We start from the raw sequence: 17,609 nt of genomic DNA on the forward strand, positions 1-17,609 counted from the left end.
GTTTCTCTGTAGCAGAAATAACATTTTTATATTTTCTGATGTTTTTTGTGTTGTTCAGGTGTGAATGTTGTTTCATGTGTAAAAGATGGGAACAAAACTAAGAACATCACCAAAACAATAGTTTAACTATATTTAATCTTTGTGTTTTCTGAATTTTTAAATTAGCGTAAACGCCCAAAATCACAGACAAAACTAATAATTTTACAATTTTTTTAAATTTATTTTGATTTTCTTTTACAGATTTTCCAGATTGTTTGTTAAATTCACAGAAAAAATATAATTAACTGTTTGCTTGGGGTTTTTTGTTGTTTTTTTTAAAGCAGATTTTCCAGCTTTTTTTAAAAAAACGTGTAAAATCACAGATTTTCAATTAAAGTGCACAGAAAAAAAATGTAATTTAATTTTTGGGGGCCTTTTAAAATCACACAAAATAATACTGTAACTATATTTTAAATGACAGAAAAAAGGTTAAAATTTTTTTTTACAGATTTTGTTTTGCAGCTACAGAAAATATGTAATAAAAATGTAAGTTTTTGAATTATTTTCTTTATTTTTACTTTTTAAAATCACCAAAAAATTAGTAATTTAGCTGTAATTTTTTATTTGATTTTCTTTTATACATTTTCCCTCTTTTAAAATTACAGAAAATATTTTGTAAAATCAGACAAAATGATGATTTTCACTGTAGTTTGTATTTGCTTTTAATTTATTTTTTAACAGATTTTCAAGGTTTTTAAATTTCAGAAAGTATGTAATAAAGGCACAGAAAATAATTTAATTGTAGATAACGTTCACATCAAAAATCTTTTTTTTTTTTTACAAATAGTCATTTGTTCTTTTACAACATTTGACCGTAATTTTTCATTCTATTTTACAGATTTTTGTGATATTTTTGAATGATAAAAACTGCTTTAATGTTTTATAGTTTTTTCCTGTTTAGTTCAGGTCCAGAAAATATTCAGTAGCATCACAGAAAATGTAAGAATTTACATTTTCATAAAAACAAACTAGTTATGTTACAGATATTTGTGATTATTTGAAGTTATAAACATTTAAAAAATAGAATTTTTTTATTTTTTTAAAATCAATAAATGGTTATTTAGTTATTTATAAATTATTTAAAAATGCCATTTTTATCCCGATAAAGCCCGTTATGTTGCTGCTGGAAGTGAACTCTTATTTTGCCGTATTTTTTCTCCAACAGTCTGAGAACAAATCCAGAAACTCTGCTTCCAAGAATGAACAAAATAAAGTGAAAAACTACATTTTAATGTGTTTTTCTTGTTTTCTGAAGCTTTTATTTTGTCGTCCTGAATTTCCAGCCAATCAAACGATCAGATTTTATTGTTGCTTTCTGACCAATCAGCTCGTCAGAAACAGAAATAAACAAAGTGAACAAATAAGTTCCCTCAGTGCCTCAGAAAGGATCAGTGGGACGTTTTCAGCTCATTTCTTCTTTCTGGAGCTTTGTGAAAATGTTTTATTACCCCGTTGTGCTGAAGCGTCACTCAGGATGTTTCTCTACCATCTGGTGAGTCAAAATCTGCTTTATTTCTCAGTAAACTGCTTCTTTTACAGCATTATTATCGATGAAAAACTTCAGAATGGCTCTTTGTTCTTCATTAGAGACTTCTTCTACTTTAGAGACTTCAAACTGCTTTTCTTTTAAAGAAAACTTTAAAATTCCTCCTGAAAGTTTCTCTTCTGGTTATTTTCTGCTCCAGTAAAACTTTAAACTCAGTTTTTGCTGTTAAACGTGTTTATAATGAATATTTTGGACCAATTAGATAATTTAGGACAAGTTTGAAGACATTTTTGGACATTTTTAAACAAATTTTCGAGTCATTTTGGACTAATTTAGGACGGGTTCAAAGTGACTTTTGGACATTTTAGAACTCCTGAAAGTTTCTCTTCTGGTTATTTTCTGCTCCAGTAAAAGTTTTTGCTGTTAATAATGAATATATAGAAAGCTCTGTGCTGCAGAATGTTAAAGCTGTTTTCTTTTCTCTGAGAATCTGTCATAATTTAACATTTCCCAGCATTTAAATGCACATTTTTGCTCAGTTTGAATGTGTTGTTGAGTGGACTGGATGAGAAATAAAATGGAGTCAAAGCTGCAGGTGCAGAAGAAACGAACTGTGGAGACGAAATAAGACGTTTGATGTTTGTTTTTAAAAGTAAACAGCTTTGAAGATGAAACGTTTCACAGCAGCAGACGACCGGCTGGATCGATTAGAGGCTTCAGAACATCAGACAGTGGATTACTGATGAACTCGTTTAAATTTATGAATTATCTGATAACTGATGCATATTAAAATCCCCACGGTTCATTTTGGGACATTTTTAACGGATATTGGACAATTTCAATTAATTTTTTAAATTATTTTAACTTGTTTAGGAAACATTTCAAGACACTGAACAATTTTTAACTAATTTTTAAAACCGTTTTGGACTAATCAGGTCATTTAGGACAGGTTTACGACATTTTGGGACATTTGTAAACAAAATTTTGAGTCATTTTGGACTAATTTAGGACAGGTTTGAAGTGATTTTTAAAAAAATCATTTTTAACATTTTCAAATATTATTTTGGACTATTTAGGTAATTTAGGACAGGTTTGAAGTGATTTTTTTAAAATCATTTTTAACATTTTCAAATATTATTTTGGACTATTTAGGTAATTTAGGACAGGTTTGAAGTGATTTTTTTTTTTTTTTGACAAGTTTAACTGATTTTGACCTTCAAGTCATTTTGGACAAATTTAATAACTGGGGGCAAGTTTTAAGTCGTTATGGACAACCTCTGAGTTTCTCAGTAAATTTCAAGACATTCTGACTTTAAACAAATACTAGCTCAATATTAGCTCATTTAGAGAGTTGTTAGCTCATTTTAAACAGCTATTAGCTGATTTTAAACAGTTGTTAGCTCATTTTAAACAGTTATTAGCTCATTTAGAGAGTTGTTAGCTCATTTTAAACAGCTATTAGCTCATTTTAAACAGTTATTAGCTCATTTTAAACAGTTATTAGCTCATTTAGAGAGTTGTTAGCTCATTTTAAACAGCTATTAGCTCATTTTAAACAGTTATTAGCTCATTTTAAACAGTTATTAGCTCATTTAGAGAGTTGTTAGCTCATTTTAAACAACTGTTAGCTCATTTTAAACGGCTATTAGCTCATTTAGACGGTTATTAGCTCATTTTAAACAGTTATTAGCTCATTTAGAGAGTTGTTAGCTCATTTTAAACAGCTATTAGCTCATTTTAAACAGTTATTAGCTCATTTTAAACAGTTATTAGCTCATTTAGAGAGTTGTTAGCTCATTTTAAACAGCTATTAGCTCATTTTAAACAGTTATTAGCTCATTTTAAACAGTTATTAGCTCATTTAGAGAGTTGTTAGCTCATTTTAAACAGCTATTAGCTCATTTTAAACAGTTGTTAGCTCATTTTAAACAGTTATTAGCTCATTTAGAGAGTTGTTAGCTCATTTTAAACAACTGTTAGCTCATTTTAAACGGCTATTAGCTCATTTAGACGGTTATTAGCTCATTTTAAACAGTTATTAGCTCATTTAGAGAGTTGTTAGCTCATTTTAAACAGCTATTAGCTCATTTTAAACAGTTATTAGCTCATTTAGAGAGTTGTTAGCTCATTTTAAACAGCTATTAGCTCATTTTAAACAGTTATTAGCTCATTTTAAACAGTTATTAGCTCATTTTAAACAGTTATTAGCTCATTTAGAGAGTTGTTAGCTCATTTTAAACAACTGTTAGCTCATTTTAAACGGCTATTAGCTCATTTAGACGGTTATTAGCTCATTTTGGACAATTTGATTTATTTCAGATAACTCCGTTAATTTTGAACAGATTTAAAGTTTCTTTTGCTGATGTCTGAGGACATTTTGGACCATTTGTAACCATTATTTGTCAGTTAAAGAGCTTGAGCTGAATCCACAGCTGAACCTGAATCATCCTTAAAAACAGCCTTGACTTCAAGAACAAATGGACTCGGGGACAGTTTGTTCACCAGAGCCATCAGCGCTCTGAACAACAAGAAAACATGAACGCATTAACACGACTGGGAACACGCTTCATACGTGTAATCCTGTGCAATATTCATTTCACACTGAATAAGATAAGATGAGATAGACTTTATTGATCTCACAAAGGAGAAATTTACCGTTACAGGGCTCTTAGGAACAAAAGACAGAGGAGTGCAAAAGTCACAAAAGTGCAAGAACAAGATAATAAATATAGTAAGAAATGGTAAAATAGTAAAATATACACGTCTAAGGATAGAAAACTTTTCTTAAAATAAGATATTGCACATAGTAACAACTCCACAGTAGTGTTCTACAGTCTGATGGCAGTGGGGATGAAGGACCTGTGGTAGCGCTCCTTCTTCCACTGAGGGTGTCTGAGTCTCGTGCTAAAGGAGCTGCTCAGCTCCACTACAGTCCGGTGCAGTGGGTGGGAGCTGTTGTCCATGATGGATGAGAGCTTGGTCAACATCCTCCTCTCACCCACATCCATCACAGAGTCCAGTGGGCAGCCCAGGACAGAGCTGTAAAGTCACTATCAGGATTTAAAGCTCCTGTTTTTCTATAGTTGCCGTTCTTTCTCTTTGTATTTTATTCTTTTTTTTTTTTATTTCTTCATCGTATTGTATTTTTATTGTATATATTTTTCTAAGCACCAAATGGAGCAGCGCTCCCAATGTCATTGTGTACCCGTTATACTATGGCAATAAAAGCTTTGTATTCTGTTCTGTTCTGTTCTATTGTGTCATTTCCAACATTTTTTACTTTTTAGTGACAATCTTTGTCTCGCTAAAAAGGAAGCGTGACGTTTTCTATTTCTCTGCGGCTGAATGGAGGCTTTGTGTGATGTTAAAATGCTTCTTTCTTCTGATTTTCTCCTCATTAAATCGTCTTCTTCCAGGCTGGTGGCCACCAAAGCCGTCAAACTTTCTCGCAGAGATTTCCTGACGGTCAACGTTGCGAGCACCTGGTGAGAACCCGCTCAGTGATCTCTCATTATTAGTATTGTTCTGTGGTTCAGCTGTTGTCTGAAGGAGCTTGATGTTCCACCAGCAACGACATCATGGACTACGTTCTGGAGAGGGTTCCTGCTCCTCAGCCCAGCCTGCCTCGGCCTCGCTTCTCCCTCTACCTGTCCTCCCAGCTGCAGTACGGAGTCGTCCTGGTCTTCCACCGCCAGTGTGACCTCCTGCTGAGTAAGAACCACACTGGATGTCAAGAAGCTTTTACTTTGAAATACGTGAAAAATCTGCCAGTACAACAAGAGAAAAATGTGTCGGTCAGATTTCTAGAAATAACATTTGATGTTTAGAATACTGAGATCTTACAGTAGCTGGAAAACTTATTTTAGGTTCTATTTTACCAGGACTGTCCAGCCTGGGTGTCTTAAAATAAGCCAGACATGCTAAAAAAAAAAAAAAAGCAGTTTTTCACTCAAAAATAGATTTTTGCTTTCATCTAACCTCCTAACTTGAGATGTTTTAACCCTCCTGTTGTCCTCATTTACAGACACCAAAAATGTTGTTTCTTTGTCTGAAAAAATACAAAAAATCAACAAAAAAAATTCCCCAAATTTCTGAAAATTTGCAAAACCTTCAGTAAGAAAATTCTAATAATTCCTTAAAAGTTTTATTTTATTTTAAAAAAATCCCCAAAATTTGGCAAAAACATTCTTGTAAATATTTTCAAAAAATGAGTAAAAATCTCCCAAAAAACTCCCAAAAATATCTAAAGTGATTCCATAAATTCTACAATTCTACAATTTCATTTAGCAGACGCTTTTGTCCAAAGCGACGTACAACACAAGCAAGAATTCAGTAAAACTTCTCATATTTTCTTCATGAAAAGAAACTTTTTTCACCAAAAGCTGTTTGAAAATTTGCCAAAAATGTTGCAAATGTGGACATCAAAAGTTTCACTGTGAAAATTTTATATATATATTATATAATATATATATATATATATATATATTTTTTTTTTTCCTCCACATTTTCAAACTTTAAAACGGGTTCATTTGACCTGCAGGACGACATGAAGGTTAAACTTATTTTGAGTTTTCTTGTAAAATAATTTCCAGATTGTTTGACTTCACAGGATGTTTAAGATGCGTCCCTCCATCTGCTGACAGGTCTCTGGTTAAGTGAATTTGTCGTAAATGTAGTAGGATGAGACTGAAAATAAAACGGATACACTCGGTAGTCTTTGCAGTGCACCGGTCCGTTCCTCAGAGAACCTCAGAGTTCTGATCCTGCTTCTGAATGTTGTGTCCTTTCAGAGGACCTTCAGACCGTCGTGGGTCAGCTGGCCAGGCAGAAGATTCCCAAGAAGCTGGATCTGGACGACGGCAGGTCAGAGATGATGTTCTACAGCAGAAAATAGGAACATTTAGGAAGAACATTTAGCTTCAGAGAGCTAATTATTTTCAGATTTGTTTTCAGAATCAGCTGACTTTCCATCAGCTTTCTTCTTCTCTCATTAAAACAACAACATGTGAGGAACCGTTAAAGATAAAAACCTGGAAGTTTCTTTCTGATTTCTCATGTCACTGATCCAGAATCTGCAGTATTGGACAGTAGATCAATAATCTGATTATGGAGGAGATGAAATATGAAAAACAGCTTTCATGTCATTTTAGAAACTCTGAGTTCTGAGTCATCCATCCATCCATCCATCCATCCATCCATCCATTCATCATCCATCCATCCTCTTATCCGGGGCCAGGTCATGGAGGCAGCAGATGAAGCAGTCCATTCCAGATGTTCCTCCTCCCAGCAACACTTTCCAGCTCTTCTTGGAGGATACCGAGGCGTTCCCAGGCCAGATGAGATACATAATCCCTCCATGTTCTGGATCTATCCCGGGGTCTCCTCCCAGGAGGACATGTTCAGAAAACCTCCAAAGGAAGTCTCCCTGGAGGATCAGAACCAGATGTCCAAACCACCTCCACTGGTTCCTTCAGAGGTGAAGGATCAGCGGCTCTACTCTGAGCTCCCTCCAGATGTCTGATCTTCTCCTCCTGTCTCTAAGGCTGAGCCCAGACACCCTACAGAGGAAGCTCATTTCAGACGCTTGTATCCATGATCTCATTCTTTGGGTCTCTATCCAGAGCTCATGACCATAGCTGAGGGTTGGAACGTAGATGGACGGTAAACTGAGATCTTCTCCTTGAGGTCCCTCTTCACCACCACGGTTCAGTTCAACGCCTTCATTACTGCTGACGCTGCACCAATCCTCCTGTCCATCTCTAGCTCCGTTTTCCATCACTCATGAACAAGATCATGAGATACTTGAACTCCTTCGCTTGGGGAAACAACTCCCTCCAACCCAGAGGGATCAATCCACAGGTTTCCATCAGAGAACCTCAGACTTGGAGGTTCTGATCCTCATCCCCATCGCTTCACACTCGGCTGCAAACCATTCCAGTGCCGCTGAAGGTCTGAGGAACCAACAGAACCACATCATCTGCAACAAGCAGAGATGGGATCCTGAGGTCCCCAAACCAGACACCCTCCTCACCCCGGCTGATCCTTGAGATCCATGAAGACCACAAACAGGATCAGAGACAAGGGACAGCCCTGGAGGAGTCCAACACCCACCGGTTCTGAGTCATTTAAGGTCCATTTTGTGCTCACATGTTGAGATGAACAAACCTTCAGAAAGCAGGTCTATGGCTGATGTTTAACAGAAAATATCTCACTGTTTGATCTCTGAGCTCAGGACAAACCTGATGATTGGGTTCCATCTCCTTCCAGGAAGCCTCTGCTTGTTCCTGACGCCTTGTTGCAGCTGCAGGAGAATGAAGGAGCTCAAAGTCCACTGTTTGGAGTCATGGAGCTGCAGGAGGCGCTGCCGAGTCTGGAGTCACTCATACAGGTCAGAAAACTAGAGAATGAACAGAAAACTAGAGAATGAACAGAAAACTAGAGAATGAGCAGAAAACTAGAGAATGAGCAGAAAACTAGAGAATGAACAGAAAACTAGAGAATGAACAGAAAACTAGAGAATGAGCAGACTTAGAGCTGCAGATCTTCTCACATTTCTTCTGGTTCTCAGGCAGCTGAAGAGTTTCTGAGGGAAGCTTCTCTTGAACATCCAGAAGATTTAAGTCCATCTGCTGCTGCTCAGGATGGTAGGTTCTCACTCAGTCAGTCCAGGTATCAGTACAAGTAAATGATGGAGCACATGAAATATAATAAGCTCCATAAATAACTGAAGTAAAATATCTGTTATTAAAATACAGATGATAGAAAATAAACTAATTAAAAATAATTATTTATAACGAGATAGATTAATACAATAAAATATATAAAATTAAAATATCCAATAATAAAATACAGATGAGACAGATAAATAAAATAAAAAGAATTATTTAAAAGAACTTACATAAATAGCTCAAATAAATATATATTTATTATTAAAATACAGATGATCTCCATCCATCCATCCATCCATCCATCCATCCATCCATTCATCCATCCATCCATCCATCCATCCATCCATCCATCCTCTATACACCACTTTATCCTCACTAGGGTCATGGGGGGTGCTGGAGTCTATCCCAGCTGACTCGGGTGAAGGCAGGGGACACCCTGGACAGGTCACCAGTCTGTCACAGGGCTACATATACAGACACACAATCACACTCACATTCACACCTACGGACAATTTAGAGTAACCAATTAACCTCAGCATGTTTTTGGACTGTGGGAGGAAGCCGGAGTACCCGGAGAAAACCCACGCATGCACAGGGAGAACATGCAAACTCCATGCAGAAAGATCCCAGGCCGGGATTTGAACCGGGGATCTTCTTGTTGAAAGGCGAAAGTGCTAACCACTACCCCACTGTGCAGCCCCCAAAGGAGATAAACATAAAAAATTAAAAAGTAATTATTTAATATAAGCTAGATGAATAGCTAGAATAAAATACATGAAGTTAAAATATATATTATTAAATAGATAGAAAATAAATAAAAATCAAAAAATATTTTTTTGAAATAAGATACATAAAGAACAAAAATAAAATGAAGTAAAATATTTATTATTAAAATATAGGTGGGATGGAAAATCAATAAATTAATTAAAAATAATTATTATCAGCTAGATATATAATTACAATAAAATAAAATGAAGTAAAATATGTATTATTAAAATACAGGTGAGATAGAAAATCAATAAATAAAATAATATATCTAAGCAGATAATAATTCAATTCAATTCAATTTTATGTATATAGCGTCAGTTACAGTCAAATCGTCTCAAGACACTTTACAGAACCCATATGCCTGACCCCCAGAGCAGCCCAAAGGAGACAGTGGCAGGAAAACACCCTTTAACAGGGAAGAAACCTCGAGCAGAACCCGGCTCTATATAGGGGGGACCCATCTGCCTGCTGGCCGGGGGGGTTGAGAAGGACAGAGGAGGGCAAGGGGGAGGGATGGGAGAAGAGGGAGGGGTGGGAAAGCAATGAAAACACAACACACATTTGGATACATGCATGACAGGATATGTGACACAGACAAAGTATAAGCTAACATTGAAAACTGACTCATAGTTTACTCTGATGATGTACGGCTCTGACATTAAACATACTCCTTATATAGCTAGCAGTAAAATTCAAACAGTATGTAAGTTAGCATAACAGTATAGTGAAGGCGATGCAGAGTTGACTGGTGGAAAAGGGGAGTTGGAAGCAGAGGACTGGAGGAAGGTCAGCAGCAGCATCCCACAGTGGACATGATGGAGACTGGACCAGCTGGTGGAACATCAACCACAGATCTGAAGCATCCAGCTCTGGGACCAGGGACACTCAGAGAAATAGCACAGGGGGAAACAGAGTGAATGTACTGCAATAACGGTATACATATTAAATGTAAAGGTAGATAGAGAAGGGCTCAGTGCGTCAAGAAAAGTCCCCCAGCAGCCTATAGGCCTATAGCAGCATGACTAGAGGCAGAACGAAGGGACGTCCAAGAGGGAGTCAGCTGTGCAAATGAAGACACAAGCCGAACCTCTGTGGGTCACCCAGTCAGCCCCAACTATAAGATTTGTCAAAAAGGAACGTTTTAAGCCTGGTCTTAAAAATAGAGAGGGTATCTGCCTCCCGAACCCAAACTGGGAGCAGGTTCCACATAATAATGAATTAACTGTACATAAAATAGACTAAGTTATGGAAATCAATAAACAGAATTGGTCTTCAGACGAGTAATGATCCATCCTGTTGATGGGATCTGAAAGCTCCAGAAATGATGAATTAATGGTTCATGAATGATTTCTAATCCAGGACAAACTGAGAATAAAACTCTGATTTTTCCTATTTTTTTAATCTCTGCAGGAATCACGGCGTCTCCAGAATCCATCACTCTGAAGGAATCTCCACCGCTTTTCATCCCGCCTGCAGAGGTGGAGAAGAACTTTTCACAGTCCCACGTGTTCAATCAAACTCCTGTTGTCCTCATTGACGGCACCAAAGAATATCGTTTCCTGGTCTGAAAAAATCCAAAAAATTCACCTAAATCATTCCTCAAATTTCTAAAATTTGCAAAACTTTCAGGAGGAAAATTCCAATAATATCTTAAATAGTTTCCCTTAAAAATTTTATTTTAAAAAATCCCCAAAATTTGACAAGAACATTCTTGTAAATATTTTCAAAAAATGACAAAAAAATCTTCAAAATAAAGTGATTCCATGTTTTCTTTAAGAACATTCCCATAAAAATCAACCCAAATCCAGAGAAGTTTGCTGGATTTTGGTTGATTTCTTTTTTAATATTCTTAAAAACTTTTTTTAACGTTTCTTTTTTTCCACCAAAAATGTTCAAAAATTTCCCAGAAATGTTGAAAATGTGGACATCAGAAGTTTCACTGAGAAAATAAATTTTCTCCCACATTTTCAAACTTTAAAATGTTTAATTTGACGCACAGAACGACAGCCGGTTAAACTCCTCTGATCTGTGTTTGTTCTTCTGCAGTTTGATGGAGTGGACTTCATGGGAGACGAGCAGAGGACCATCGACCTCCTCCTGGAGCAGCACGATCACTTCACAGAAGGTTTGTGAGAAAACTGACAGCAGAAGAAGAAACGCTGGTTTAGTTCAACAGCTGAACTCCCAAAACATCACCAGAATGACACCGACAATCAGAGAGAAAAACTTTGGATTTCCAACTTTCTGAAGGTCTTTGAACTACTCACGTGTGATCTGTGGCTGGACCAGCAAAATGAACTGAATGTTCGATTAAAGTCATTTTATTCTGCACGTCTCATTTTTAAAGAGGCCAAATAAATCCATCAGTAAGTGGATAAAAGTTCTTCAGATAGGAGGAACAAACATTCAGAGGAATAAATAATAATGAATAAATAAAGGCAGCAGAAGCAGAGCAGAGGTTGTTGGAGATCCATCCAGCATGGAGGAACATCTACTGATGACAGAACCGAGTTTTTAGAGGCTGGAAAAGGGAAAAAGTGACTTAAATTTGTCCAAAATGATCAAAACTGGTCCAGAACATCTAAAAAATGTCCAGATAGACTTGATTTGTCCAAAATGTCATAACTTATCCAAATATATCAAAAATGTGTCAGAAATGACCTCAAACCTGTTCAAAGTAACATATTATTTAACAAAGAAGACGACTGGAGCAAAATAAAACCAATAATTGATCTAATGTGTTGAACCCACGTATAGAACAAAGAGCAACAATAATCTGTTTATTTAGATGTAAATAATAAAAAGTGAAGCGGCTCATTTTACAGACGAGCAAAACAATTTTCAGTTTTCAATGTTAGCTTATACTTTGTCTGTGTCACATATCCTGTCATACATGTATCCAAATGTGTGTTGTGTTTTCCGTGCTTTCCCACCCCTCCCTCTCCTCCCATCCCTCCCCCTTGCCCTCTTCTGTCCTTCTCAACCCCCCCGGCCAGCAGGCAGATGGGTCCCCCCTATATAGAGCCGGGTTCTGCTCGAGGTTTCTTCCCTGTTAAAAGGGTGTTTTCCTGCCACTGTCTCCTTTGGGCTGCTCTGGGGGTCAGGCATTTGGGTTCTGTAAAGCGTCTTGAGACGATTTGACTGTAATTGACGCTATATAAATAAAATTGAATTGAATTGAACAAAGTGAGAGGATGAAACGTAACGGTCTGATGAATGGAGTCACTTCAGAGGTTCAAGCTTCAGACCTGCTGCTGTGGTTCCTTACAGGTCAAACATCTCCATGTTCTCTGGGGTCGGTAGCAGCTCTGGACTCTATCTGGGTTCTCTAAAAACATCTCATCCAGGACAGATATTCTGTTATATGCTGCAGTAAAAACGGTTTCTTTTTCTTCCAGAAGCAGAGCTGGAGAGACCAAAGGAGCCGACGGGATTCATCTCAGAGGAACCTGGTCCATCCACTGAGGAGTCTGCTCAGGAACCAGCTGAGGAACCAGAACCGTCCACTGAGGAACCTGCTGAGGAACCAGTCCTACCCACTGAGGAACCTGGACCTCCATCAGACCAGCTGACTCCGGTCCCAGCGCCTGATGTTCCATCTCCTCCGTCTGCAGCAGAAGCTGGTCGAGGACGACCCGAAGCAGAAGTACAGAACATGCTGAAAAATAACAGTTTTTCACTCAAAGATAGATTTTTGTTTTCATGTAACCTCCTAATTTGAGATGTTTTAACCCTCCTGTTGTCTTCATTTGTGTTTCCTTTTCTGGAAAAAAAAAAACTGCAAAAAAATTCCCCAAATTTCAGAAAATTTGCAAAACCTTCATGAAGAAAATTCCAATTTCTTAAAAATTTCCCTTCAAAGTTTTATTTTGAAAACAATCTCCCAAATATGGTGAGAAAGTTCTTTTAAATATTTTCCAAAAATGAGTAAAAATCTTCGAAAAAATCCTAAAAATATCTAAAGTGATTCCATAGATATCAGTAAAACTTCTAATATTTTCTTTAGGAACATTCACATAAAAATCAGCCAAAATCCAGAGAAATTTGCTGGATTTTGGCTGATTTTTATGTGAAACATTAAAACCCTAAAACCCTGACTCTCATGAAGCTCTGATGATCCGTTAATTAGAATTTATTGATCCATTAATTAGAGGTTATTGATCCATTAATTAGAATTTATTGATCCATTAATTAGAATTTATTGATCCATTAATTAGAATTTATTGATCCATTAGCGTCTCTGATCCATAACTGTGATCCAACCTTCAGGAGGAGGTGAGGACCAGGAGGAGGAGGAGACAGCTGACCTTCTTTGATCCAGAGACTCAGCTTCCTGAAGAGGAGCAGCAGCAGCAGATCAGGAACCCTCTGGTCCACACCAGACCTCCAGTCCTGGTTCCTGGTCCAGACCAGAGGATGAGATCTGCAGCCGAGCTGCTGGGGAGCCCCTGTGGCTGTTAGTGACACACAACTACACAATATAACTACACAACTACACTACTACACACCCTTATAACACACATATACAGTGTGTGTGTGTGTATAAATGCTCTAAAGGCATTAGGAAACTAATTTTATTGACCACATAAACAACAAGCATTGTGAGTAAATATGTAAGTTTATAATAATTCCCGTGTTCTGATGCATCGTTTCTCTACGTTCCACTAATACTGAATGAACTGAACATCTGGAAGCTTCTCTCTGTTCTCTCTGGAGCTGCAGCTGAAATAAACCCGCACCTTTTCCTGCAGTCCTGCCTCCAGACATCCAGTTGCTATGGCAACAGGCTGCCGTCGTCACGCCCATCCCGGGTTTGGACCTGCGGTTCGGAGAGCAAGGACCCGAGTCCAGCACCGAGTCTGAGAAGGAGCAACAGCCGGAGATGATGGAGGTGAGGATGAGGAAACATCTGTGAAGCAGGAGGAAGATCTGAAAGTCTCCAGATGATGTATTCATGTGTTTGTGATGGCAGATCCCCATAGAGGAGGAGCAACCACAGGAGATGGAGATCTCAGGTAAAGTCTGGTGTGTTTGTTCAGAACCTCCAGGGAGTAAAAAGAGCAACATCCTGGAACATGTTTCTGCTTTCAGCTCCAGGTGCTCTGCCGCTGGACGCCTCTGACCAACGAGAAGCTTCCAGAGAGATCTCACCCACCCAGACGTCTGAGAGGGAAGGGTGAGGAAAACAAACGCATCCATGGTCTGTAGGGTCCTGAACTAAAGGTTCCATCCAGCAGAGAAGACCATGGAGATGATGGAGGTCCACAGATATACAAAAACCAACCATGGATTTTGGTTCCTTCATAGATTTATTAGAGGTTTTCTGGAAATATGACAGAATCTGCTGGATCATAAATACACAAACACAACAAAAATGAGACAGAAAATGACAAAAAAAAGACAGAAAATCACAAAAACGAGACAGAAAACGACAAAAACAGGACAGAAACGACAAAAATGAGACAGAAAGCTCCAGTTCCACAGAACATGATGCTGCCACCTCCATGCCTGATGGTAGGTTTGCTGTTCTTGGGGTTAAAGGCCTCACTTTCAGGTTTTGTTCCATCTGACCTCAGAACTTTCCTCCAGAAAGTCTTCTCTTTGTCCTTCCTCTGGACTCTAGCTTCATGTCTGTGCTGCAGGTCCATCGTGTCCAGATCTGTCTCCACTCTTCAGGACATCCCAGAGGTGGTGGACGAGGTGGGAGAAGCAGCTGAGTCTCCAGGGTAACGGACTAACTTCACAGGTCAGACTTTCATTCTTTTCTGCGTTTACCTTCATCCAATCATGTGTCTCTGTTCAGGTTTCCAGAGTTTCCTGAACACGTGGAGCCCGTCTTCTTCAGCTCCCTTCTGCCACCAAACGTCCGTCGCAAAACCGTCAGCAGAGCCTTCCACCGGCTGCTGGGTGAGAAAGAAACCATGTTCATGTCCCGACATCAACACGACAGAAACAAGACACAAAACCGAAAAACCAGACAGAAAATGACAGAAGTCCTTATTAAGTGTTTGACTTTGTGTTACTGACTGTGTTGTGTGTCTGTTGTGTTGCAGGGACTCTGTCTGCTGGGAGACTCCGTGCCGAGCAGAACGAGGCTTATGGAGACATCTTGATTCTACCTGGATCCCAACAGAACACCTGAGTCTGGAACAAGGACGTTAGAGGACATTAGAGCCTCCAGAGTTCAGACCAGATGTTTCCCAGGTTTGTTCCTGGAGCTGTTTAGGATGTTTTAACCATTTATGTTCAGGTATTCTATCAACTTTTAGAGATTTTACATGTTTTTACGGTCATTGTTTTCCTAAACTGAGAGAAACTCTGTTGATGTTTTGAAGGAAAATAAAAGCTTTTAAGTTGTTCTGGTGTCAGGGGGTGGAGTCCAGGTGTCAGGGGGTGGAGTCCTTCTGGGAAGGCTGTCCACAAGGTTTAGGAGTGAGTTTATGGGAATCTTGGACCGTTTTTCCAGAAGCTCATTTGTGAGGTCACACACTGATGTTGGACAGAAGGCCTGGCTCTCAGTCTCTGCTCTAATTCATCCCAAAGGTGTTCTATCGGGCTGAGGTCAGGACTCTGTGCAGGCCGGTCCAGTTCATCCACACCAGACTCTGTCATCCATGTCTTTATGGACCTTGCTTTGTGCTCTGGTGCACAGTCATGTTGGAAGAGGAAGGGGCCAGCTCCAAACTGTTCCCACAAAGTTGGGAGCATGGAATTGTCCAAAATGTCTTGGTATGCTGAAGCATTCAGAGTTCCTTTCACTGGAACTAAGGGACCAAGCCCAGATCCTGAAGAACAAGCCCACACCATAATCCCCCCTCCACCAAACTTTACACTTGGTACAATGCAGTCCCACAAGTTTGGTTCTCCTGGAAACCGCCAAACCCAGACTGGTCCATCAGATTGCCAGATGGAGAAGCGTGATTGGTCACTCCAGAGAAGGCGTCTCCACTGCTCTAGAGTCCAGTGGTGGCCGCTTTACACCACTGCATCCCACGCTTTGCATTGCATTTGGTGATGTACGGCTTGGATGCAGCTGCTCGGCCATGGAAACCCATTCCATGAAGCTCTCTGCTGAAGCTCTGTTCTTGAGCTAATCTGAAGACCACATGAAGTCTGAAGGTCTGTAGCCACTGACTGCAGAAAGTTGTCCACCTCTTGGCACTATGAGCCTCAGCATCCTCTGACCCGCTCCATCAGTTTACGTGGCCGACCACTTGGTGGCTGAGCTGCTGTCGTTCCCACACACTTCCACTTTCTTATAACACAGCTGACTGTGGAATATTTAGGAGAGAGGAAATGTCACGACTGGATTTGTTGCACAGGTGGCATCCTATCACAGTTCCACGCTGGAATTCACTGAGCTCCTGACAGCGACCCATTCTTTCACTGATGTTTGTAAAAGCAGTCTGCATGCCCAGGTGATTGATTTTATTCACCTGTGGCCATGGAAGTGATTGGAACACCTGATTGTGATTATTTGGATGGGTGAGCAAATACTTTTGGCAATATAAGGTGACGTTGTTTTTTCTACACTTTTACTGATTTGTCGTGTAGATAAAACAACGTCACCTTATAATTATATTCAACAAAATGAACATAATTCAAGTTTTGGCAATAGTGTAGCTGCTGTAGTGTTCCAGGGTTCTGATTTGTGTCCTTGATCCTGTAGTTTCTGACATGCTAGTTCTGCTGCTAACATGAATTCTTGGTGCGGTATTGTGGAGGGTGTGATGGTGAAATTGAGGCCTCTTGTCAAACTGTTGGTTCAGGTGAGGGTGCGTTGAGATGCGTTTTGTGCACATTTATGATTGAATTTTGTTGGTGTGTGTTTGTTTCTGTTTTTTTCTCTTAGTTTGTTCAGTTTTTGGATGTGACGATCTTTTATTGTGATGAATTCTTCTTCATGTGTGCGTATTGGATGTGAACTCATCTGACTCCAAAGAGCGGCGTTCTTTGAGTTTGTTTGCATAATCCAGTGTAAGTGTGTAGATTTTTTTCAGTCTGTTTACTGTCGTCCTTATCTTCTCTCTGATGCTTTGTTGATGTTGTTTTCTGCGTTCTTTGTTGGGACGGGTTTCCTGATGTTGAGGCTTTTCGGTGTTATGTCCTCTTCTCTGCATCAGACATTGAATGTCAGGTGGTTTCTGAAGCATGCTCTCTTCTTTTGCAGTTTTTCTAAACGGCAGAATATTACGAAAGTCTTTTTCCAGTCTTCCTTGTAATAGTTGAATGATGTTCAGAGACGACTGGACGGTGGGAGGCGTGACCGCTCTGACAGGTTCTGACAGATCTGTGAGACGGGTCACCTGATAAAAAGACACGTCATTGACACGTCATCAACACGTCAGATGACGCTCTGAAGAAGACGGAGTGGAAACATGTCAGCGAGGTAAACCATCTTTTCTTGCAGATTTGTCGTATAAAAAGCAACGTTATCCTGTTCTAATAAACGACAAGATGAACATCATTCAGTTATTTTTGGCACTTTTTACCGCATTCTGGGCAACTTTTAGAGACATTTTAGAAAGTTTCAAGTCATTCAACAGTTTTCAGCTTATTTTGGACACTTCAAGACATTCTACTATTTGGTCAAGTCATTCTGGACAGTTTAGTGTCCTTTTGGACATGTTTACGTTGTTCTGGCTCAG

General features: G+C 38.9%; 1 protein-coding gene across 3 annotated transcripts; it reads left to right on the top strand.

The window, feature by feature from the left end:
* The first annotated feature begins 3,646 nt into the window (after window positions 1–3,646).
* On the top strand, window positions 3,647–17,520 carry LOC110967977 (meiotic recombination protein REC8 homolog). 3 transcript variants are annotated; one of them, XR_007945545.1, is made up of 16 exons: window positions 3,647–5,010; window positions 5,094–5,236; window positions 6,316–6,388; window positions 7,793–7,913; window positions 8,094–8,169; window positions 10,372–10,439; window positions 11,008–11,086; window positions 12,360–12,607; window positions 13,231–13,417; window positions 13,713–13,852; window positions 13,934–13,976; window positions 14,053–14,137; window positions 14,604–14,687; window positions 14,765–14,868; window positions 15,015–15,165; window positions 17,202–17,520. XR_007945545.1 is itself a non-coding variant. In XM_051957165.1 (15 exons), the coding sequence occupies exons 1-15, from the start codon at window positions 4,871–4,873 to the stop codon at window positions 15,101–15,103; spliced, it is 1,680 nt and encodes a 559-aa protein (XP_051813125.1). In that variant the 5' UTR covers window positions 3,648–4,870; the 3' UTR covers window positions 15,104–15,319. The 3 variants fall into 3 exon arrangements, 1 of the variants encoding a protein (XP_051813125.1); XM_051957165.1 differs by lacking the exon at window positions 17,202–17,520 and having other exon boundaries at window positions 3,648–5,010; window positions 15,015–15,319; XR_007945546.1 differs by lacking the exons at window positions 15,015–15,165; window positions 17,202–17,520 and having other exon boundaries at window positions 14,053–14,475; window positions 14,765–14,795.
* Window positions 17,521–17,609: the final 89 nt, after the last annotated feature.

Source organism: Acanthochromis polyacanthus, chromosome 12 (assembly GCF_021347895.1).
Source record: "Acanthochromis polyacanthus isolate Apoly-LR-REF ecotype Palm Island chromosome 12, KAUST_Apoly_ChrSc, whole genome shotgun sequence".
Classification (NCBI taxonomy): Eukaryota; Metazoa; Chordata; class Actinopteri; family Pomacentridae; genus Acanthochromis; species Acanthochromis polyacanthus.

Bases quoted from the DNA above. Each gene is read 5' to 3' on its own strand.
- LOC110967977 (XM_051957165.1), top strand. From the start codon at position 4,871: ATGGAGGCTTTGTGTGATGTTAAAATGCTTCTTTCTTCTGATTTTCTC. The intron at 13,853-13,933 runs GTGAGGATGAGG...TTGTGATGGCAG, and splicing joins AACAGCCGGAGATGATGGAG to ATCCCCATAGAGGAGGAGCA. The intron at 13,977-14,052 runs GTAAAGTCTGGT...TTCTGCTTTCAG, and splicing joins ACAGGAGATGGAGATCTCAG to CTCCAGGTGCTCTGCCGCTG.